At 38.3% G+C, this 25,033-nt stretch overlaps 1 protein-coding gene across 6 annotated transcripts in view; it reads right to left on the bottom strand.

Annotated features, from left to right (window-relative positions):
- Positions 1–5,856: 5,856 nt before the first annotated feature.
- Positions 5,857–25,033, bottom strand: part of Slc38a1 (solute carrier family 38 member 1) — a 63,163-nt gene continuing 43,986 nt past the window's right edge. For 5 of the 6 annotated variants that reach the window (XM_026400614.2, XM_026400615.2, XM_026400613.2 and 2 more), the window contains 12 exons: positions 22,779–22,852; positions 21,147–21,239; positions 20,790–20,871; positions 19,676–19,758; positions 18,188–18,246; positions 17,939–18,055; positions 16,614–16,693; positions 14,529–14,629; positions 12,455–12,573; positions 11,668–11,809; positions 11,459–11,556; positions 5,857–9,754 (listed from right to left, as the gene is read on the bottom strand). In XM_026400614.2, coding sequence (XP_026256399.1) covers positions 9,653–9,754; positions 11,459–11,556; positions 11,668–11,809; positions 12,455–12,573; positions 14,529–14,629; positions 16,614–16,693; positions 17,939–18,055; positions 18,188–18,246; positions 19,676–19,758; positions 20,790–20,871; positions 21,147–21,239; positions 22,779–22,852 — 1,150 coding nt within the window. In that variant the 3' untranslated portion in view covers positions 5,857–9,652. Of the gene's footprint in view, positions 9,755–10,799; positions 10,936–11,458; positions 11,557–11,667; positions 11,810–12,454; positions 12,574–14,528; positions 14,630–16,613; positions 16,694–17,938; positions 18,056–18,187; positions 18,247–19,675; positions 19,759–20,789; positions 20,872–21,146; positions 21,240–22,778; positions 22,853–25,033 lie in introns of those variants that run through there. The other variant, XM_026400617.2, reaches the window with a different exon arrangement.

Genomic DNA, 25,033 nt, shown 5'->3' with positions numbered 1-25,033 from the left:
CTAGGCAAGCGCTCTACCACTGATCCTTAGCCACAGCCCCTGCAGTCAGATATCTTTAGAGTTCTTGGACAATTCAGAGTTGGGAAAGGAAATGATATTGGGCATCCTGGTAATTTGGTCCAAGGGATTTGTTGAACAATTGGAACTTCAAACTTGAGAGACACATTCCGCCAATTGCAAAATGTGTGTAGCAAAGGTTAACTTTGTCTTCCATTCTGGATTTTTTTTTTTTTTTTTGCATTTTAGCACTATTGTATGTCAAATAGAGTTTTAAAATATTATCTATCAATTACCTCCTTTGTTAGTTCTGTGTTTTGTAACAAGAAAGTTCTCTCTACTGCAAGACATTATATGTGTGAGACATAGTTATAGATATACAGATTATAACAGAAAAACTGTGAAGGACTCTGAAGGGGATGGAGAATTACTGGGTAAACTTTCAGGGAATACTCCACAGCCTTCAAGGTTACCTGAAGGACACCTATGGTATAATGGATGCTCAGGATGGAGTGAATAACCAAGAGCTACTGTAGTAAATTAACTACAGCCTTCCAGTCTCATTATCAAACAGGTTTCTGCTTCCTGAAACTAGCCTGAGTTTCTGTTATAAACTACAGGCCAAAATCTTGTTCTTCAGCAAAGAAAGAGGGCCCCAGAAACTCATGGAAAATGACTGTGTAAAAGTACGTTAAAGAATCGACACTGTAGAGAAAGACTCTTGGGTACAAGCTCTGAGCTGATACTTAGATGACATTCAGTCTGTACCTGTGGAGCAAGTGTGTTTTTCCAGGACTGTTTAATCTAGAAGGAGACAGCTTTATGAAAGCAGAATGCTAATCCAAGATCTAGCAAAACAAAATTACAAGGACAAAATGACCTGAGAAGGAATATTTTATTGTGACTATGTTTTAATGCTCTATTTTCTGGGTATATAAGGAAGCCATTTATCTTTCTTCTTAAACTATCTTGAGAAGATTCAACTGACTTTGCTTTTATAAAGTGAAATTAAACATTTTTTTTTCTGTTTCTCACTGAACTCTCCTCCAGCCCTGAATTGGAAAACTGCAACCGAGTCCCCTTACTTTTACATAGCAACGTTTTTAGTTACATACATTCAACTGCCTCTCTCCCTTTTTCCTGCATATAATTGGATGAAATTGATTGTATTAACCCTGGCCTTACTTGGAATGTCATATTTGAGAATGATGGTCATTTAGCCAGTGTCAAACAACCCTAAGGAGTAAAGGTTGATTTTTACTTATAAAGCCAATGCCTACAAAACACTCCCAGAAAAACTGGCCTAGGACCAAAGTCTTAAGGGCATAACCAATAGCTTAGTTCTAAATGTAGGGTACCAACCTTACAGGTAGTAAGAACGGGAACTTCCTGGTAAGCCAGGGATTTAGCAAATTTGGGGGAACTCAAGTAAAGATGAATTTACTCAAATTTACAGATAGTACTGTTGAAATGTGGTAGTTTCTTGGGCTTGTTTTCCTAGCCTTGAACTAGCAAAAAGTAGATTTTTAAATGTACAATTCTGTGGCTCCAGCAGCAATTCAATACTGCATAGTTTTAGATTGCAAGCAAACTCACGGAAGCCTATACAGTTAATTGACACTCACTGCTCCTATGCAAATAAGTAGGTCAAACTTAATGAGACCAGCCTTCCTATGACTAAGAATAATCTTTGAGACTTTTATGGCAACAAAGGGGGAAGTTGTTAAGGAAAAAAAAAAAACCAACAGCTTTTAAAGAGGAAAAGGAAAGATTACTGGATGTACTTTAAATGAAATATTAGGTGTCTTTTTTGGGTCATCTGATTGTACACAGGTCTCCCTCCCTCCCTCTCTTCCTCCCCCCCTCCTTCCCTCTCTCCCTCTCTTCCTTCCTTCCATCTCTCCTCTTCCTTTTCAGGCCTTTGAACTACTTTATAATCCTATACTTTATAGCAAACTGATAGAAATAGAGATTACTGTCTAGAGAAACACATGAATTCTGTTGGAGATGCAGCTGATTTTCCTCTGTGGACAACTAGTTTTGCATCTATTAGCAAATTTGTTTCAGCATTCCTGATTGCTTCTATAATATATCTGTTATTTGAACCATTTTTAAACACCTTGTTCCTTCATTAATAATAAGCTAAATAAAAAAGCTTGACACAATTATAATTTTTCATACTTGTAAAGAGTAGATCTATTACATGTCTTGTTTAAAATCTTAAATATATTTCGAGTTCTCTTTAGGGGCAATATAGAGATCTAGTTTTATTTTCTTCAAAAACTAGGCATGTTGTCCCCATTTATTAGGTAACCTTTATTTCCCCCATTGATTTAAAAGGCCACCTTTTTGGTATTATTTGGGTCATTTATGTGCATTCTATTTTGATCTATTTATTTCTATACTAGTACAAATCTGTTTTAAGTGCTATAGCTTTAAAATACATTTTGATGACTTGGCAGGTTATTTTGATGTTCTACTGAACCTCCCAAGGAAGAGTAGATTGTTCTACAATTTTAGTCTAACCCTTTTCAGACCATATTAAACCAAGCAGAACACAATTATCAATCTCAAAAATAAGCAAACAGGGCCTCTGAATTGCAAAGGTCTCACTAAGCCCATAGTTTGTTTCATAGGGAGAGGCAGGATAACCCTTACCCACCATGTATGTGTTCCATGGGGCAGAATAAAGGTGTACAGTATTGGCAGGCAGTCATGAAGTGACAGTGGAAGCAGCCAGAATGATCAAAAGATATGTAGAATTCAAACAAAATGCTCAGATTCTCAATAACCTTTTCAATGTGATTTTTTACCACTGCTTAGGTTTGAAAGTGATAATTACATACTTTGCCTTTGGGATTTTGATCAATTAAAAAGTAGACACAAGAGACATGGAAGGATAAAAATATCAGCTTTATTCCCAATAAAGCTAGACTGGAGTATGTGACTTGGACTCTGTTCCTTGTTTCCACCTTGAGATGCACATGTGTGCTGATGGGCCCTGCCCCATGGGCTGTCATCATCTGAGCAGCCCAGGGAGAATCAAGGTGAGCCTCACACCCAGTTACACCAAGAAACGCCCAGCCTGGTCTTGCACTGACTGTGCTTACAAGAAGAATCTGTTCATCAGACCCTGACTGTGTTGGTCCTCTGAGAAAACTTCTCTGAGATCTTGTGATGAAACAGGTGATGGGAAGGAAAAGGCAAAACTCAGTGGTTTCTTCCCTCCTGGTTCCCAGGGAAACACAGGTGTAGGCAGAATATCCCATTTTATGGCAGCTGCAGTGTGGGTAGTGTTCCTTCTACAGCACAGGACAGAAATGAACACTCCTAAAGATGAACCCGAGTTAAAAAAGAAAACATTGTCTCCAAACTACTCTGAGTAGGAAGAAAGTGACATACCTAATATGTGTCAGACCAAATGGGTTTCTATCAGAACTTTTTTATTTTGATGGTGGAATGAGATGGTCATCATTTTGCAAAGTTCATGTATGAAGACACGAATTGGTATGAATATACTTTGTATACAACCACAGATATGAACAATTGTGCTCTATATGTGTAATATGAATGGTAATGCTTTCCACTGTCATATGTAAATGAAAAAATAATTAATTAATTTTTTAAAAAGGTGGGAATCTTAAAATATAAGTTTCCATGATCAAAAACATTGAGGAATGCGCACGCTCGCGCGCACACACACACACACACACACACAAACTTTTCTCCAGTGGTTCTAAGTAGGATAAATAATACTCAACTGCCCCCCATTTCAGCACTGCATCCCCAAAGAACCAAGACAAGACTTCTAAGTACTTTTAGTTCACATTTTTACTGTTTAAAAACTATGTTAACAGAGCAGTTATAGAACAGGACTCCTTACATTTCTTTATTTACACCACACCCTGAAAAAGAAAACAAAACTCTCTATTTGCTTAACTGTGAATAGCAAAGTTTTGTGATTCGTGACCCAAATGACCCATCTGAAATTCATTTACAAGGTTTTTACATTAATAGAACAGTGGTGTGCTACACATACCGGACTCAGATGAAGTCTAAAATACACTGGACTCCAGAGAATGGATTACGAACCAACAATTAGGATTCAAGTGTTTTGGGGAAAAACACTTACATAAGAGACTATGTCGGCCTCAACACTAAAATAAAAAGCAAACATGCAACTTTCAAAACTTGATAAAATAACTTTTTTTCCCTTCAAATTTGTGCTCATAGTTAATATTCAGTCCCCCTACCCATACTCTCCACACCAAGATCCCAAAGTTTGGGAAATGTAGCAATTCAGTTTTGGAAAAACAAAAAACAAAAACATTCTCCTAACTCCTGTTTTCGTAAATACTGCATAGTGGCATCAATGTTAAACAGCAAAAGAATTTTATTAAGAAACAATCTGTCATTTGGGGTTTATCTATTTTTATATGACAATGATTGGGGTCTAAATATTCTTGTAGCTCAGAGAACTATCATTTAAACAAGTGATTTTAATACCAGCATAAAAAAATCAACACAGCTATTTCTCAGACATTTCTTTTTCTAAACAATTAAGTAAGGTTTTAGGTTCCAAGTTTATACTGAGAGAATTATGATACCTGGGAAGGAAATTAAAATTGTTCTAATTCTCAAACAAAACCACTAATATCTATGAAAACATTTATTCTTTATATGCAGATACTAGTGACTTCTATTTCAGTGTGGATCAACAACTGCAAAAATATACAGCCTCCTATTTATTTACAATATATTTATATACAAATGAAGCATTCCTACAATAAGCCTCAGCTGCATAGATTCTTCCTTAAAAACACAAATTTGAGCCTGTATACAAATAGGCCCAGTTTCAGGGCCTTCCTCAGAGAAAACCCCAAAGGAGGATGTCTGCATCCTTGCAAATCTTACATTGTTTTCCAAGAACTCTCTTTTGATTCTGATATTTTTCAGTTGTTAGCCACCCCACCCCCAATTTGTACCTGAAAGCCTTATATCATTATTAAAAATTCACTCTATTTCAGAGGAAGAATGTTCTGTTGCTAACAAAGTTTGAGATCTGCCATCCTTAAGGAAAACCATTTATGAGTACTGCTAAATGATGTCATCTGGATTGTTGTTTTGAAAGTTGCTGGACATTTGCTTGAGGGAGGGAATTAGTCTTAAAGCCTATGCCCTTCCTAAGCCCCAAGTCATTTAAACTGAAAAATGGAGGGAAGGTTTTTCTCCAAGGCACAAAATCAAATATCCAGTATTATCACCACCTTCTACCCACCCCAATTACTAGTGCCCTCCACTGCTGGGCTACACTGCAATGGAGCCAAATTGCTACTTTTCAGAGCAGTTTGTAGTTCCTTTAGCAGTGTAGACCTATCAGGAGAGAATTCACTTTATTTATTTTTGCTACATTGTGGATAGAACCCAGGGCCTTGTGCATGCTAGGCAAGTGCTCTACCACTGACTGCGAATTCACTTTAAAAGGAGGACAGGATTGATGCCCCCACGAACACACTCTGTGGCAAACTGACTTCTGACACAAATTCAGTATTTCCTCCAAGGTTACATTTACAAAAGGGATTTTCTTTTAATTTCCCTCAAAAAAAGAAAAAAGAAAAGGAAAAAAAAAAAGCCTTACTTTGATTTCTTCACAGCTATAAAAATGTCATCCTCACTGTGCCTTACCTGAAGTAACCCTAAGTGTAGTTTTGGAGTGTGCACCTGCACTGGTAATTCTGGAGGGAGGGGGCACAGCGGGTGACAGCAAGAGATTCCTTTGCTTTTCCTGCCATTGCAGAGTCACTGAGGTGTTTTCCTCCCCTCCCTGACTGGGCTCCCATTTTTTTTGCCTGGAAACTATCTTCTGAATTAGGACTCATGGAGAGAACTAATTAGTCCAGAGCGGTTCTTAAACTTGATGTGCATTAGCATCACCTGGAGGCCTTGTTCAGATTGCTGCCCCTTTCTGAGAGCGGCCAATTTCAGTCTGAAGCCAGGCCTGGGAATGTGCATTCTAACAGGTTCATGCATGATGCTGATGCTGCTGGTCTGGGGGATGCACTTTGAGAACCACCAGCTTGGAGGCTTGAGTCCAGCTCCAGGAAGAAGTCTCTCTTGGCAGTAAGGGAGGTGTCCTCTAAGATGCTGAGGAATTTTACCACTGCCCTTTGCCTACCTCCACCCCCTAACTGATGTGTACCTTTCTTTCTTTCTTTTTTTTTTTTTTTTTCCAACAGGGTGTATGTGAAAAGGAAAGTGGAGACTTTTTACCCTTCCTGTGGTTACTGGGCAATTAAACTGCAATCAAGAGCACTAAGGCTATTCCAAGTGTCATGTGCTGGCCTCCACCACACCCTGGTACATAGGAAAAGCTATGCAGTGATGTCCTTTTCTGTAATGGGCTGGAAAGGAGGTGAACTATGGGAGCAAAAGAAGTCCAGCCTGAGACCCCGGATGAAAGAAAAGGTACCAGCTGAGGAACGCTTACAATCCCCCGCCCCTGGAGGCCCCTCATCCTGCTTCCACTCCTCCTACCCCCAGGCTTTCTGGACTTTTTCTCCCTCATCTTTGCTGGAGACCATTATTCTGTCCAGCAGGTGATATGTGGCTGAGATGAACAGTCTAGATTCCACTAGCAACAGGCAGAGATGTTCTTGACAGCTCTGAACAAACACCCCCAGGAACCAGTCGTATTTGGTGGCTTGGTTCCTTTTGCAGTCATATTAAATTATTCAATTTCAGCTAAACTATGGGTCTGATAATCATTTCTAGCTGGTCTGGGTGCCTAACCTGATTTCTAAAGGAAAATACATTCCAGGTTGCAAACAACCCACAAAGTTTCACAATATAAATTCCTTATAACTGGTGGCTACCTATGCCTAAAAAGAGTAGATTTTCTTCCTGGGCATGTTTTGCTACCCCCACTTCCAATAAGTGACATGAAGTAAATTAGGGATTTGTAGTATTCTGTGTTACCATAACCAGAGAACAGTTCTAAATCCACAGTATGAAACTGACACTGTTCACTAGTATAGAGATCCTATCTACCAAAGGAAAACGTGCTGCTTCCTCTGGCTAAGATACAGTATCTTTAGTCTACTAATTTAGCAGAAAAACATCTATAGCACTTGACTTGTGCTGCTTAAGTTCTACCTAACATCTGCAATACATGTTATTTTTTGGATACCAGTGCACTATTTTGAATAAGAATAGCAGTACACTTCATAGTGAATTCCATACAAGTCATATAATCAGTAATATTTGACAAATTACAGTAGGGTCTATAATAGTCAGTTAACAACCAACTAAACTTACAAAGAAAGGTTGAAAAATGTGAATAACAGACATCAACAATAATGTGCTTCCTCTAAATAAATATATCTTAAATAACAAATTTCTCATACTGACACACAAAATCCAGAGATCCAAAGAATATCACTACACAACCCAGAATTAATAATTTTCTGAATTCACTTTGTGAATATAAAATGAACTGAGTAATGAAGAAAATAGAAAGATGCATAGTAGTATAGCTTGCAAACTAAATTATGTATTTTTTTTTTAATGTAGGGTCATCCCATTCTCTGACTATTTCATTACTTGGTGAAATAGAAATGCTCAGTTTCTAGCATTGCTCATGTTAACATGGAAACTACTTCTTCTAAAAAGGACAAGATGGCTGTGGACTTACTAGGTTAAGGTACTGGGATCTGGGTCAGGCGATCAAATCCAGTTGCCTGAACTCTGACTCCATATGGATGTCATTCTGCAGTATTACATTAAAAGCTATGATGGTGTAAAGCAGGAAATAACCTTTCATTCTCCTCCAAGAGGACTGTGACAGGTGCTTTGATGCCTGCCTTATCTACAGACATTAGTTTGTAAAAAAAAAAAAGGGGGGGGGGGCAGTTCCCTGTGACCGACTCTCAGTGACAGCAAAGCCCTTTGGGGAGTCAGGGAGTCAAGGTGGAAGGAACAGAAGCCAGAGCTAAGTGCCTGGAAACTCTGCCAACCATCTGTGGTTAGATTCTACTTATCTCCAGATAAGAAATCTGTGCTCGGTAAACTTACATGTTTAGAAAATGCAACCAGAATACATATAGATAAGGCATAAGCCCTGTTTCAAGAGACCAGCTCACAGAGCATGCACATTTCTTACCATTCATAAGACAGGGACATGCCAATCACAAGTGATGGGATGGCCCAGCTTTGGGGGTTGCTATCTGGGTGTCCTTTGTGTCCCCCATTCCTGTTCCAGCTACCTTGTCACAAGCTCTCTCATTTCATCTCTTCATAGTTTCTTTCCACTCCCTTTAGGGGAGGGACTGAGTAAGAGTTTGGGGCAACTCTGTGCTGCACAAACCACGCTGAGATGAACAGTAATGAGAAGAGAGAGAGTGCGGACTCTGAGGCCCTCGTCTTCCCTGTGGGGAAAAGGAAGGTACACAGTGATTTCACCAAAGGTTCTTCACAAAGACTCTCTGAAAGCTTATTTTCAAGACTGGATGGAAAGTTAATGGAGAAGAAAGAGAAATGAGGCTTATTTGAGGTACAAAAATCTTGTATTTGTAATAACCTAGATTTATTATATAAAACAAGTCTATTAAAGACTCTCCTAAAGTACCCAATATAAAATAGGAATTACTTACCTAGATCGTCCTTAGTTAGGGACACATTATTCTCTATGACAAAAAGCTGGTGGACATGACTAAATAAATGCTGCTGGGCTTATAAACTCAATAAAATATTTCCCTCACTTCAATGATACAGGTGTAGAGTTAAAGGCTATCTACATCAGAGGAGTATTTTCTTAGGCATCTTGGACAATCTTTTTATGGCAGGTGCCAGGGGTCTCCCCCAGTAGAAGCTCACTTAGCCTAGAGGAACTCTGACCTAAGATTCTAAAAGGAAAAAAAAAAAACAAACTTCATTTGCAAGATTAGATAAATGTGTAGTTTAATATATTTATGAAGGTATTATTCCAACCTCTTCCTATCTGAGGACACTCACAAGGGAATATCTTTCATGGGAGCAGTATGTTGTACCTGCTAGGCAGCTGGACGGCCCTGATCTGAGCTGCCTCAAACAATGGGCGTGCTCAGATTAGGCAATGGCACGTACCCTATGACTCCCATATGATTAACTTGGTGTGCTATGTCAACCAAAATAGGCAAATTATTTACGAAAAACTGGTTTTTTTCCTATAAAGCAAAATAAATATATACAATTCAAGATTCTTTTCTAAAAAGACCCAGATAGTGTGAGCTGAACATCAGTAGGAAAATTATCTCAGAACCTGGATATATAATAAGTCAACACGATTGGTGATCATGTTTTCAAAATTCTAAGAGACTACAAAGCCACAAAAACAGAGTTAGGAGAATGGAAACTGACTTGAAAAGTACTTTATAATATAAGTGCATGAAATTTGAGGATAGGGGGAAAGGTCCACCATTCCTAAAGAGATCCCAAATGTTGGAGGGGCACAAACTGTTACAGAAACAGGCCTCCAATTTGCAACCAAAGTGCTGTTCCATTTTAAGTATCTTGTACTTTTCTGTTGTTTCTGTGAACTTGCAAAAGAAGTGATGAGGAGTTGCTGATGTGTGGAGACTTGATGAGCAGCAGACCGGAATGCTTTCTTTTCCGGCTGGTCTCAGTGGCCTTCGTCACTACCGGATGAGCAGGCCCAATCATAGATGACCAAGGGGATGCTGACCAAGGAGAACAGCACCCCCAGGCCCAAAAAGAGGGCCGCCTGGAGCAATAAAAAGACATGGATTATTTTCAATGCCGTTGACCTTTTCCATATGCACCTGGGAAAAAAATAGAAAATTTTTCCCCTCTCCCTTTGTGTCCCCTTATAGTTGGAGTTTGTTATAACCATTGCTGAATGGTGAGATTCTACAATTGTGTGAATCTGATTCTGCAAGAATGGGAAAATAAGAAAAATAAGCTAAGCACAGCCGTCCTCTACATTCCGTTCTTTAACTTCATGGTCACCTCAAATGTATCCAGTCTACAAATGACTGGGTATCCTTAGAGCTTTTTTCTCAAAGTAAAATTATAACTTAAAAAGAAAAAAAATCCAGGTCATTGTGGTACTTGTTACCTACCAACCTAAATTATCACTGGCAGGCAGACCTTTCTGTTTGAAAAAATGGAACAAATATAAGCAAAAGCAAAGTAGATTTGATCAAGTGAGATCAGAAACAAGTGTCAAAAACTAAGTTACTTGGAGGGTTGATGAAGGCCACAGGTGGACAGGTTACTAAGTTCAGCATCTGGAGAACTGGTGATTATAAGTTGTTTGGCCTTGAGAAAAGTGAGTTTTGCAGGGGAAGATGAAGCCATATGAGAGCCAAGGGCTAGCCTGGGAACTTGCGGGTAGAAGAGGTAAGGGAAGGAGATGAGGCAAATTATGGAGCTGACCCATCTAACTCCCAGTAGTCCCTACAAGGAGCCCTTGCCTAATGCTATTTGGTAGATGCAGTTTTATCATGGGAGTGTGAATGGAGAGGCCCAGAGAATTTACAGACAACAGGCCTTCCCCATTTGTACCAATTCCATCTTAGGATATTTCATGATAGTGCCACAGTGAATTCTCCTTCCTCTCTATCCTTGGGTAGATCCTACAGGTAAAGGCCTAGAAGGATTTGGAGTTTATGGCTTCAGGGATAAACTAGATGCTCTACCAGCATCAATGATGTTTCTATTTCTAAGTGCATAGGGATGGTCCCTCCTGCCTCTGGGTCTGTTGACTCAGGTAACATGTGCAATTACAGTGCTTACACTATCTGGGAGGGCAGCTGAGAAGCCTTCTTCGAGGCCAAGCAAAATGGTGCTCCAGAAGGGACTCATGTAGCAGCCACTTCACCCCTGCTTCCCTCACTGTCTCCAAGTGCACCACCTTCAAGATGCCCTTGAACTTCACCAGACCTGGAAACAAGAATCCCAATATAGAAAGGTAGTTTTTGAATCCAGGTCTGCTTGCTCCAAAGCATTTCTGTCAATTCATAAAAAGGCTCTTTAAACTAATTCAGACATTTCATTTAAGTCACTGCCTATGCCCTGGGTTGTAGGAAGGAGTTAGTTATGTGACTAGAAATCATGCAGAAACAGAAGACTGCATCCAATCTTTGAGTCTCTCCACTTCATATCTCAATAAAGAGAGGCATCACACACCTATGGAGTCACAGGAGTAGAAACATCCATCTCCTGGCTAGCTGGATCAGAGTAAAAGCTAACGCACAATAAGAGTAAAAAATGGAAAAGATATTTTGAGGGAATGGAGAAGATATGATTTGAAATTTTACATATCCCCAAGGGGAAAACTATAGGGCTAATGCCTCCCTTCAAGGCTACTAAAAGTAGTTTAAGATGGTAGAGAGATGAACTATTTATTTGCCAAATTCAAATGGAAAGCTAATCAGAAAATTAGAGTGGTTGGCAAGAGACATACCCAGATTCTTTGAGTGCCTTTATCTCCATCCTGGTTTGTGATTTTTAAATAAAGAGATGAAGGAAGAATGAAAATAAGCATATTAGCAGATGTAACTCCTGCAAAGAAAAAAAAAAAAGAAGGCAGCTTAGGATTGTTCTTATGCAATTTTAACATTAAACAGCTGCAGTATGTTGTGGAATGATAGGTGGAAAGTCATAAAGCCATACCTACGACTCCAAAAATATCCTTCATGGAGGGTATGAAGATCACCAGCAAGTTGATGATAACCAAGAGTATGAAGGTAACCAAGACATGACGACATAAATTAAACTTTGTTTTCTTAGCCAGTTCAAATAAAGATGAACGAACCTGTAGGAAAAGAAAGTAAGGATTCTGTAAAGGCCTAAGCAGAACACTAAACTTCACATTTCTCAGTAGAATAATTGATGGCTTGCGGCACAGGAATCTGTGGAATGTTTCATAATGCCTTGTGAATTCTGAGATAGCTTAACAGTTTTGGACGTATGGGGCTTGACTTCAACTTCCAAGTATTTGCATATATGAACGGTAAGAGTTTTCCTTTGGGGTGGGTAATTTCTTTGCTTTAACTAAGATTTGAGTGTTCTCTCCTGGTCTTTCTACACCCTCTCATCATGTAGGCCTGACATTCAACCATTCCACCTACAGAGGGCTGGGGCTGTAGCTCAGTGGTAGAGCACTTGCCTAGCATGTGTGAGGCACTGGGTTCGATCCTCAGCACCACATAAATCTAAATAATAAATAAAATGAAGATATTGTGTCTATCTACAACTAAAAAAAAAAAAAGATTCCATCTACAGAGGGTACACTAGCTCACAGATCCCACTTACTGTCCCAAGAGCATGGAGCCTCTCAGGCTCATTCAATGACTAGGGAAGTCACCTAGGCAGGCTTTTTCTGGAACAGGGTTCTGAAGGCAAAAAAGAAAGGCAAGACCCCAGCTTTTCTCAGATGACACTGAGGCCTTTTACTCACTGTGAAAAATAACACCGGCACGGTGAGGATGACAGCAACAATGACAGCTAGCCGCACTGTCAGGATGAGAATGTCATCTTTGCTCTGGTACTTGTGAAGGAGGTCTGAATGCACATTGTCTACAGGGAGGGAAAAGCAAGTGAGTTTTAGAAGGAGACAAAGGGTTTTGCTGAATGAGTTCTTGTGAACTACCAAGAATTTGTAAACCAAAGGGTAAAGAAATATCTGTTAAAACCATTTATAAAGTTGAAAAAAAAAAAAAAACAACAACCACCCCTATGTGAGAGAGACATGCTCCAGCGTTCAGGTGTACCTTTAGCTGAAAAGAATGCAAAGCAATCACTAGAAGAAGGTGCATGGAGCAGGGCTGCTTCACTGAAACTAATTAACCTGCATGACTGAGGCACAAGCCCCTCCAAATCTACAGACTCCCCTGACTGAGAGCTACTCTCCAAGCTACAACGACTTGCTGCAGTCTTCCTAGGGGGCTGCAGACCACGAGAGCTTTTTTCCTTCACACTCCACTCTTGCAACTCAACCTCCAGTGGCCAAGGAGCAGAGGTACCAACCTAACCTCACCATCCTCACGACCACTGAGAAAGAATGCTTCTCCTCCACGAATGTTTTTTTTGTTAAGAGGAGGAAAAAAAAAAAAAAAAAGCATACAGTTGATGTACTACTTTGAATTTCTCTCAGCTCAAATTCTAGAAAGTGTTATTTCAAAGACTACCAATGCTGGGAAAGCAGTCAAAGAACAGCATGGAAATGCTCGTTCTTTTGATAAGAAATCATTTCCCCTCATGTCTCCTTTCAAAAGCTTCTCATTGAACCAATCTCAAGATTCTGGGCCTGAAGTTCAAATTCTAACCTGTACCATAGAGCTTGTCTCAGTCTGGAAAAGGACCAAAGGTTATTAAAAAAAAAAAAAAAAAAAAACCCAACTCATTAGTTCTCATTTTCTTGATTCAGAATTCATAATCACTTAAAAATAGCTCATCTTTTTTCTTTCTTCTAAGAGTATAAAAGGGTTCAGTATTCTATTATATGTTAAAAAATGTATTTACAAAGAAAAATCAGAGCTTGAAGAAGGTAACAGTGAGACTGTTCAATTAACATTACTTCTCCCTCTCTCCCTCCCTCCACCCACCCTAGTCCTATGACTCTGTGGGAACTGCAGAAACACCATTTTTATGCAAAATTAAATGTGCTAGTTATGGAGTCGTAGATAATGCTATTCTCTATTGCTTGTGAAATAGTAATAATACAACTGTATAATCAGAGTAGCCTTTCTCTCCAAGCTAAATTAATCTTTAAATGTGTTTAAATTTTGAGGCAATTTTTGTATGTAAAAGAAAAATGCCCTAAAGAAATATCACTTAATAGAGATAATTGTGAAAATATGCCACTGAAACATGATAAACAAAGATGCAGGATAATTTGAGTAGGAGAGATTAAGTAGCAAAAGCAGGTAAGCTATTTAAAAGGGTCAATACAAGTTACAAATAAAACCTTGCTTTCTTTTTCAGATTTCATTTCATTTAACTTTCTATGTCATTCCTTCTGGTCTTTGCAAGGCCCCAACTTCCGGTAAACACTTAGCGTTTTATTTTTAATTAATGTAGAGTGTCATGAGTGTGGCACTCTCCTTTTCCTCACTTCCAGCATCTGTCTCTGTCTTTTCTATTAATGGAGTCTGACCCAATTTTCAGTGTCAATTAGGAAAGTCTTCTGTGATGTAGTTTCAAACTTTCCTCAGACGGCATGCTCCTAAAATGCAATTTCTTATACTCTGGTTTCTCTTCAGATCGTATAAATCTTTCGCCTTTTACTAAAATGCAATTTCTTTTAAGGACGCTATGAGAAGAAAACAACTACAGAATATTGTTTTAGTGATGATCCTATTTTGCAATCTACATAAACATGTAAAAGAAACCATCACCATTTTACGTGAAAACAGTAAAACCAATGAAAAGCTAACTTGGTTGCCCTGTTTGGTCTCCCTGTCATTTTGTTATTGATTTTAACTAATTTATTTGTACATACCTGTAAGTATGCATCGACAGAGATTACTTACCATAGAATGTCAAGTAGCCAAAAATGGCAGTCAAGAAGTACATAACAAACATGGCGAAAAAGGAGATATTTGAAACCATCTGCATTTTTTTCTGTGATCGACTAAAAACAAAGATAAATAAATTTGAAAATTAAAAAAAAAAATGTATTACTGAACTGAAGTGCGGGGGCTAACACTGAGGAACATACTCATTTAACTTTACTTCCATCAAGTTGGGGCAGATCTGGTCAGCTAGAAACCCCCAGCAATTATGCCAGTTTAAAATAACTACCTTTAATACCAAATGGATGTTGTGAGGGAGTGATCCATGAACTACCCTCCCTTGAGTGTTCTTCCCCATGCTTTTAAAAGAATATCAAGTTCTCATCTGAAGGCCAGACAGTACTTTTTAATATTTGTGTTTATTATCTCCACACTGACTGGGCAAAGAAAAAAAAAAAAAAAGGCAGAAAAAATTCAAGTGCTCTTTCTCCCAGCTGCAGAGATCAGTGGCAGAGCTAGAACTTGACCTCAGGAGTTGTGTCTTGAAGGCTGCTGTGTGGGCTCTGGTTGGCCCATCAAGTACCCCAGGGAGGCACCTGGAAGTCTGTGTATCTCCAGAGCAGGAGGGACTCAAGAGATGGCACTGGCGATGAGGGTGGGCTGTCTCTCAGGTCCAGTCTACTCTGGGGTTGGAATGACCCTTTTAAGTTTTTTAAACTGCTAAAATAATTAATCTACAAGACTGTATTCCATAACAGACCACAGATAGTCATAACATTTAGTTGTGTCCTAATACAGAATCTGGGATGTCGTGAGAGAGCGTGGAAAATGAGGAAAACGAGCAGTACATACTTGAGAAAATGATAAACTAAAAGCAGACCATTAAATTGAAAAGATGATGAAGACATATTTAAATTCTCTAAATGTAGGATCACGAATTTATATGCAGATTTTAAATAAAAGGAAACATTTCAAAATTTGGCCATTTATCAATTAAATATGAAAGGGGAAGAATTGAGAGAGAAGTCAATGCTAAATGGCATCAATATTTTTGTCTAAAAATGGAGATGAACAACTATATTGTATATCTTTTCTGAACCTAAGACTATTCCTTGATGACTATTTTTATATAGAATAATCTGATAACAGGAGAACACCAGAGGAGATTTATAAGCTGGTCTTTACTCTTCTCTAAAAGGACAATCAAAAATAAATCCATAGAATCATCTTAATAATTTCAAACAACAATATTATTCTTCTGGGCTGGGGCTGTAGATCAGTAGTAGAGTGCTTGCCTAACATGTCAGGCACTGGGTTTGATCCTCAGCACCACATAAAAATAAATAAGTGGGGCTGGGGATGTGGCTCAAGCGATAGCGCGCTCGCCTGGCATGCGTGCGGCCTGGGTTCGATCCTCAGCACCACATACCAACAAAGATGTTGTGTCCGCCAAATACTAAAAAATAAATATTAAAATTCTCTCTCTCTCACTCTTTCTTTAATAAATAAATAAATAAATAAATAAAGATAATGTGTCCATAAAAATAATATATTATTCTTTCTAGTTTGTAGCCTTAATATTAATTTCCTATTGTCTGATTTACCAGCCCTTTCTACCCCAACCATCAGGGGAATCAAAGACAGTGCATTTAGCAGTTTCCAGATCAGTCTGAAGATTATCATTACTTGAAAACTAAGCACAAGGAACAAAAAGCAACACAAGTACTTGAACTCTCCTAAGTTAATACAATATTTGAAAATACAAATTAACTAAAAATCCCACAGGATTGGCCACTTTCTATATTTATGGCCAAAGAATACTGCAGATTTCTGGATTTTTAAATACAGTACTTAAGAATGGCAAATGTCAGTCAATGTTGAAAACTGGGTGATGAATCTGTGGTGGTTCATTGTATAAGATTTTATTTTATTTATTTATTTTTTAGTTGCTGATAGACCTTTATTTTATTTATTTATATGTGGTGCTGAGGATCGAACCCCACTGAGCCCCAGCCCCAGCCCATAAGATTTTATTTTAATACAGAACTTGTCCACTAATGAGGGGGCATAAAATGATCAAGATATAAAAATGAAATCTCTTACTCTTTAAGCTCACTGTAGATTGGCAGGACTGATGGGTGGCAGACAAATGCAAATGCGATGGTTGGTAAAGCATACACGGTCTATTTGAAAGAAAAAGAAATAAACATTAAGAAAAAGACATCTTTACCATAAAAATTATACAGCTCACTCCAGTGTTTCCAGAGCTGTTTTTTATCTGACAGCTCTTCAGAATCTCTGGATTATTTGGTAATTAGGAAAGTTTTGATCTCTAAAACAGGAGCAGCTTTTCTCAAGAGGGCTTATCTAGCTCTAGCCATTAGGCGTTTGTCACATAACGGCTTTAGATCTGGCCCGCCTACAGGGTGTTTATGCACTGCAAGCGCAGTAAACCCATGGTTAAGTGGCATTAGTCAGTTACATGGCAATTTTCCTACATCACACTCTCACTGGATCCCTGCAGCAGCCCTGAGCAGCAGAGAGGCCATTGCTTGCTGTTCTTGGAATCCCTCGGACAGGTTAGGTAATGTGCTTAGGACTTCCACCTCTGTTTGACCGCTCTTTGGCTAGGTCAGGTGCATCAAAGAGTACTTAAAAGATAGCATCTAAAAAGAAAGCTAGTTCCATAGTTCACTACTTTGTATCCTTAAAGTGTGAGAGAGAGAGACCTATTTATTCTCTTAGATAAGATTTTTTTAAACTCTCAAACTCAATAGAATTTGTTATAGAAAAGGAAATTGATAGAGAAGGGAAGAAAAGTTAGCATATCTCCTGTTCTTACTTTGCTGAAGTTCTATAGGAGACCTGGTCCCACAAAACCCTGGGAGATAAAGAAAAGGATTCTCATTTTGACACAAGCGATATGACTTGCCTAAGGACTGAAATCCAAGCCTGACGGACCATAGAGTCCATGGTTCCCCATATTATCAACCCTATTTTACAGTATAAACATTTTTTTTTTACATGCCAATTCGTGGTGATAAGTCTATATTTCAACTGTGCAAACTGAACAGGTTTGAGGAATTCCTTCTGTCACCATCATATAAATGCAGTGGGCTAAGGATATTATACTTTGCTTTTAAAGCATCACCCTGTACTCTACCTAAGAGAAAAGCTGAGATAATTACCCAGAAAGAAATTTTCACAGTAAACGCTCATGGTTTGTCTTAAGCAGATAAGAAGTAAGGGGAAATATATTTCCATACATCTCAAAGGTCTCTGAATGGACTGTGGGATACAAAAGCAATGACCCCATGTGTTCTTACAAGAACTAATATACTCAAAACAGTGTAATTTTACAAGTATGAGAAATATATTGGCCTTAATCAAGATGTTCTTGTTTATCTTTAAAGGACAAGGAAACTTACCTTAGAATTGAAAGTAACATATTTTGGCGTACACATGTCAGCATTTGTTGAATTAGCATTTGCTGTTGAATTTAGCTCTCGAAAACCACAGGGAATTTGAAATTTCTTGTAGATAACCTGGTATTAAAAAAAAAAAAAAAAAAAAAAAAAACCAGAGAAACTATATAGATTTTACTAAAGCCAAACAATGAATAATTGTTACATGGCATTGTACTATGTCAAAATCAAACCATTTCAATCAGCACTTACCACTATGAGGAAAAAGACCATACAGCTCAAGGAAAATCCACTAGTATACCCAAGATATCCTTTAAAAAGTAAAAAAAATAAATTGCTATTATTATTTCATCAATTATTTCATTTCTTTCAATGCATTATTTGAAGCCTAGCTTGGAACTCCAATAATATGCACACATGTCCATGTGAATACAAGATTTATTATTTGACAGTGCTACTTTATTGGCAAAAAAAAATTAGGGCTTTGAATAAAAGCATGATATTAGGTGTTTTGATTTCAGTGCTCCCTGGCACACTAGAGAACACAGATTCCCAGAATTCAGGGAAAAGGAGCCTCCCAATTTTGGCCCTAGGCCTGTGTGCTGATGTTCTCTAAGGCAGTCCTACAGGCAAATCCCTTTACTCCTCAATGCTCTGTAGTTCTTCATCGTGCACACTGGGTGTCAATTATAACAATTCTTCCCCCAGATGACAGGCACAAGATGTGAATTTCTAGGGATAAATGGCATATCTGAGGAGCTTTACTTGTTCCCCTTAGAATTCAACTGGGATTCTAAGAACTCCATCTGCCTCTCTGCACAGCCTCTAGGAAGGTGAAGTAAGTGGGCTCCTGGGAACTGCATTCTTCTCATCCCTGAGGAAGGGCCCTTCTCTGGCATCATAGAAAAGCCTACACCAACCCAGAAAGTAGAAAATTGAGTACTTAAAAGAAAACAAGTCTATTTAATAAACTTCATAGAAGCTATAGAAGTGTGACTTTTCTTTTTTTAACAGGGGGGAAAAAAAAACTGCTTCATAATTATTTTTGGAAGAACATTAATCCAAAATTTTGCCTTGAATTAGCCCAGACTTTAAGAAAATGCCTCTTAGAGGTTTTTGACTACACAGCAACCTGGCCTCATTACTCAGTGTATGAAATTCTCTTAACAGCAGGCATACTTGTCTCCAACTCACAAGCATAGAAACAAAATGTCAAAACCAAATGGATGTGACTTGGAGATCATGTCATTTTTGACTTTAAACTTTTTCACTCTCCTTTCAGCAAGGGAAATCACTGATATTAGCTAGACTCGAAATTTAAGAGTGATTCATAACACTTTGGGGTATAAATACAAGCAACTTTCTGTCTTGATATTAAATATGAAAATCTGTCTAAATAATCAGAGTATTTATGACCTCATAAGAAGAGAATTCCATTTTCAGGACTTTCCTTGGGGCAACCTGTATACTGTATTATCGGCCCCAAAAACCTTCCCTTTGCCCACCCCAGCTTAGTAGAGGGACTACTCAGGAAGTCACATACTGATGTGTTTTCCTCACACATTTTAACACTGGGCCTGATTAATACTTGCAATTTATGATTCACTTAATTATGACCCTGCAAGTGGAAGTACAAGGCAATGTTGTTCATTTTTATGAGGCTTCTAAATCGTGTGGGCACTGTAGAGATTATGGGCAAGATAAAGGCAAGATAAAGATAAAGGCAAGATCTTTCCTTACCTAAATTCTTCAAGAGACACAGAGGGAGAATTATGCCAAAGGTAACCATCACCACCAGAACTCGGCCGTCCACATACCAGGCTCTGAAAGGCAGGTAAGCAGCTAGGTTCTATGTTTTGTTCAGAAAGTGACACGCCTGCCCCAGGTAAAATTTCATGATATATTGTAATTCATGTTTATTACTAATTTTACCATTGGTATTTTTAATCATTATTCAGGTTTTATCCAGACACTTTAACCCAACTATTACTCCTTTACTACTGCCTCACTCCCAGGTAATGAAAGAAGGGGAATGAGCTTTGTCTCTCATTGGCTAAATGTGGCATTCCTCTGAATTATTTATGTAGTTTCGAAGCTGAATGCATACATTGCATTCTGTCAGATTACAACTTGTCCTATCAATTATTCAAAGAGAAAGTTCCTTTTTGTTTTGCTTGGCTGGTATCAGTGAGAATCGAGTCACCACAGGTAGGCAGTTCTCTCTCGCTGATCCCTTGGATTTGACCTTGAATCCCGAGGATAGAGCACTAGGAACTCTGGCTCCTACAATTCTCCAAAGGAAAACAGAAACTAAGACTAATAAGAACTATTAAACAAGAAAGAGTCAAAACATAATTCCTATGCCAAAAGTGGCTGGCAACATTTTCCAGGATTAACAACATCTTTAATGAGGTTCGTTCATATAAACTTTGCTCCCCAAATGCTATAAGCCTTTAAGTAAGAGGGCTAGGGTCTTATTTTTTGTATTTTTTCATGTCCTGCTTCTGTGTAAAAATATTCTATATCTGTTCTATTTCACAGAAATTTGATATAGATTTCAGGCTCATGGGAAAATGCAGTATCAATTGTTTGCAGCATAACAGATAATTCTACCTTTAAACGTTCATATTCAAATAGCTCTCCCTGCTTCTTTCACTTATATATCCCCAAAGAAATTTATTGTTGAACAAAGGGGAAAAAAAAAACAGCCAAGGAAAAACTCTGTTTCTGCAATTTTCATAAAACAAAAGCTTTGGTTAGCCTGCATTTAAATTAAAAACATTTTAGTTTTATTACACACACACACACACACACACACACACACACACACACACACACACAGTCTATAACTTACGAAAATGCCTCTTCCTTTCCCATCAGAAATTTTATGGCAGAGGGTAGTTCATTTTTTACTATGAAGAGGTAGCTCAGCATTGCTGGAGGAAAATGAGGACATTTTTAGAAAGATAATACCAAGGATCATATTGCAAGCTATCTAGAAGACTACCAGCCTGTTCTTAGACTAACCTTCAGTAAGACACAAAGGTAGCTTTAGCAGCCCTAGTGGGATATTTGTCTTTAAGTAAGAACGGCTATCTCTGCCGTACATTCCATGTGTGATAACTGCTTGAATTGTGTGGACACCCCACTACCAGAATTAGAAAAGGCAATAAGTCACATACTTTATGTATGGAAAGCATGTTCTCTTTACCTCCAGTGTTCTGTAGAGAGGTGGCTCCAAAGATGACCAGCTTCCCTGTGGTGCCAAAGACTTGTTCTCCCAGCTTTTCATAAACCATGCAGCCTATTTAAGAGTCAAAATTAAGGACACAATCCTGTTGACCATTCCTCAAATTATTTTGTGTCTTTCTCAAACTCAGACAAATAGCAGCCAGCTTGGCTATGCAAGGGTTAATGCATTACATTGATAAAATAACATCTTGACATTTTTAAAGGTCAGACATGACCACCATTTCTCCTTTTTCAAGCTGGCTACATAATTACATGGCATTATAATTAAACTCTAGATCATATGGCTTATTTTAAAATATCTCTACCTTACTGGAGGGCAATTCCCACTTTCATCTTTTTCTCAGGTTTGGTATGTACTGCTGAAGAATTGATTAAAAAAAGATCCTGGTGTTTAAAACAAAAAGATTCCTTTATGATTAACTACCTGAACAGATCAGGCTAACAAAGAATTATCTTCATAACATTCCATCAATCCCTCTTGTCCTAAATATAAAGATAGGCTTCTAGTAGTAATCACATAAGAATTCTGATCATTCATAAAATTTAGTTCAAAGAAAGCCGCAGACAAATCTGAGCCAAGACTAATCTGGCTGTAGCAAAATTCTAAAGTGATCAAAAAGCTCATATCAGTAGATACTAAAATTGTTATCCATTCATTAAAAACAACAACAACAAAAACTGCCTGGGTAGGGTGGCTGAGGCAACATCAAGGGCAGCCTGGGCAACTTACAGACCCTGTCTCAAAACAAAAAAATAAGAGCTGTGTGTATGGCTCAGTTGGTAGAGTATTTGCCTAGCATGTGGGTGGTTCTGGGTTCAATCCCCAGTACCCCCAAAAGAAAAAAAGACAGAACAACAACAAAAAACAAAACACAACGACCTGTTACATTTCTTTATGACAGTTCAAGAAAGCAATATGGATCAGGCTATAATTAAACCTTTATTTAATCTCTCATAAGACTGGTGTTTAAACTAGACAATGGATAGATCCTAAATTTATTACAAAATGTTCCAGTCATCTGTATACAATAATAGCTGGCCAATGTGGTTTTAGCTAATGTAAAAGTCAAAGTATTACAAACATAATCCAGTGTCCCAGGAATAGAAAATAAACACTTCAGGTATTACACTGCCCAGAGAACTTGAAGTCCTTGGTAGCTGGCTCCCTCCCACACTGCCTCAGGAGTAACATTTTCTCCTTGGAATATGCACCAAAGAGGATAAAAGGTCTATTTACTTTTTAAAACCTTGGAGGTTATGATATAAAACATGCAATCTTTGTTCAGGATTTATGAAGGCCTAAGGGAAAACAGAAGCCTTGAAAATGAAGTCATCTTAAAGTAGAAAAACAGATGCAACTAAGGGTTCACTTTAAATGACAATGCTATTTGCTCATTGCTCATGACAATTTAAACTTGAGTGCCTGTTTCTCTAGGCAAATAACACAATAAGTCTTCCAGTTACTGTAGGTCAAAGTAGACTTTCTTTTTAATAATCAAATTGCTGAACAAAGAGAGCATCATTTGTTCACAATTCACCATGAACATTATTCACCTCAGCCTTAACAAAATTAGACTTTTTCTTAGCTTACCTGTTTCCTTGGAACAGATCAATAGAAGGTTTATTGAATAGATGGACAGCAATGTTACTGAAGTCAAAAGTATCCTGAAGCAAAGAAAATAAATTCTGTTGTAATAACTAGAAAACAGCATATTCTGATCTTGCATTTTAGAAGGGCAAAGGTTTATTTATATGGTTAACACTATTTGTTAATAGTATCCAAAATGTGGAAACTGTTAGTCACCCTGCTTTAGAAACCTCAATAAAAATGTCCTACCAAATAAAGAAGTGCTCATTAGAATCTGAGTAAGTCTACCAGTTCAAGTTCTTTATGTCATTCGAAGCCGAAACAGCTCTCTGGGAACATTTTTTATGTCATTCGAAGCCGAAACAGCTCTCTGGGAACATTTCAGTTGAGATGACTGTAAGACCACATTGTGAAACAATACATTTTTAGTCTAGAGTATGGATAGTCTCTCTTTACATCTGGGTGAGAAAGTGGTTTGGGGGTGGGGAGTGAAAGAAAAAGCTTGCAGGGAGTGACCTTCCAAGAGAGACCACGTGACTCTAGGCAACTTGCTTCACTGCTTCCATGGGTGACCTTTCCCCCTATGGCTATTTTCAAATCCATACATTGTACCACTTATCTAATTTCCTTGTTTTTTGCATGTGGTTCCTCTGAGATGCATACCCACCTCTTCCAGTGGGGAGATTCTGACAATCAAGCATAATGAAAAGGCTTTTTTCAATGATGAACTCATGTTTTTGTTTTAGTACATCTGGCTCATTATGAAACCCTTCTCAAGAAAATTTACAGTTAAAATGATGTGGGAGATTACATAGATTATTTCTGAATCCTTTGGTTAAAACTGACATGATACTAAAAATAAAACCCATTTATTAAAAAGAGGGGGGAAAATATTCCATTCCCCAAGTGAAACCACTCACTCTCTGATGTAGGGAAATATAGACCTAGAACAATAAATTACTGCAATTGATTCCATGTTTGAGTAAATAAAGGCAATTATTTTCCTAGCAAGTGCTGTTGAGAGGCACTTGGCACAACATGCTGTTCTTGGCGGGGCTCCTACTCCTGATCCTCCCCCACTGCATGCACACCTTTTGAACTCCAGGGGCTCTTGGCCCAGCTCAGAGGCCATCTCATAGGGCCATTCCTTTGCACTGGGTGGAATGACTGTTCCTTAGTCTCTGGTCCTATAGCATTTTGCTTCTCCTGCATGCAAAATGCTGTGGAGGAAAACAGGAAGTACAGAATGGTCACCAGCTAAACAGATGGACTGACAGAAATTGGTCAGAAAGAGAGTCAGAGCACTTGGGAGGAAAAATCGAAAACCCAACACTTTGCGTACAGGCCAAACTGTCCTGCCAATAAAGGGGAATTTAGATTAATTATGCTGATTGAGGAGATACCTTCAGATGCATATTTGTTTAGCTTGATCGAGGAGATTAAGATGGTAAGTGATTAAGGGGGGTGACTAAGATGGTAAGGTAAGTCCCTTACAATCTTTGCTGGTTAAAGGACATAAAACATTGAGAGCAAGTGTTTATTGATCAACCCAGTAGCTTTGACATATGTAATGAAACATGATTTGATATGCTCTGTGAGAGAAAAAGATACAGGATCAAATTGTAGCTTGATTTTTTTTCCCCTATAAGATAAATAATATTTATGTTAAAAAAGTAAACTTTGAGTTTTATTCAGAGTTTTCTCAAGTTCAGGGATCCTGAACACTAAGTGTCGACTTCTAATGTGCATATGACAGACCCTGGAGGCACAGAACAGAACAGTATGGGCTTCCCAGTGAGGAGAGGATGGGTGCCATCTTAGGATTTTGTCATGTGCTATTCTGGGGTGATCATGTGACCTAATCGGACTCTGCTGGGGCCTGAGAAGAACAGTACAGGAGGTATTACTACATACCCAAGGCTGTGGTATGACCTTGCAGAAAGATGTGCCTAGCAGGAAGTATTAATTACTTAGCATCTATATAATGATTTACCAGAAGCTCTAAACTTGGAAGAAACTGAATACCTAATAGCAAAAGAAATATTCTATGAAAACATTTGCAGTGTTCTCTTCGCTAATAGCCCCTGGAACCACATGGTTGTCTCTTCACGCATTCTACAGTTGAATCTCTTAGTGGATGATGCTCATCAGTGGGCCTCTGGCCCTCGTCAAAGAATTGAAGAATTTCTTCATAAAATCCTGTTACTCCTTTTCCTTTATCAGATGGGATAAGTGTTGATCAGAGAAGATTGGAGTAG

This window comes from Urocitellus parryii, chromosome 5 (assembly GCF_045843805.1).
Source record: "Urocitellus parryii isolate mUroPar1 chromosome 5, mUroPar1.hap1, whole genome shotgun sequence".
In the NCBI taxonomy this organism is placed as follows: Eukaryota; Metazoa; Chordata; class Mammalia; order Rodentia; family Sciuridae; genus Urocitellus; species Urocitellus parryii.
Note: the sequence above shows the minus strand (reverse complement) of the source record. Positions and strands in the feature narration are given on the sequence as shown.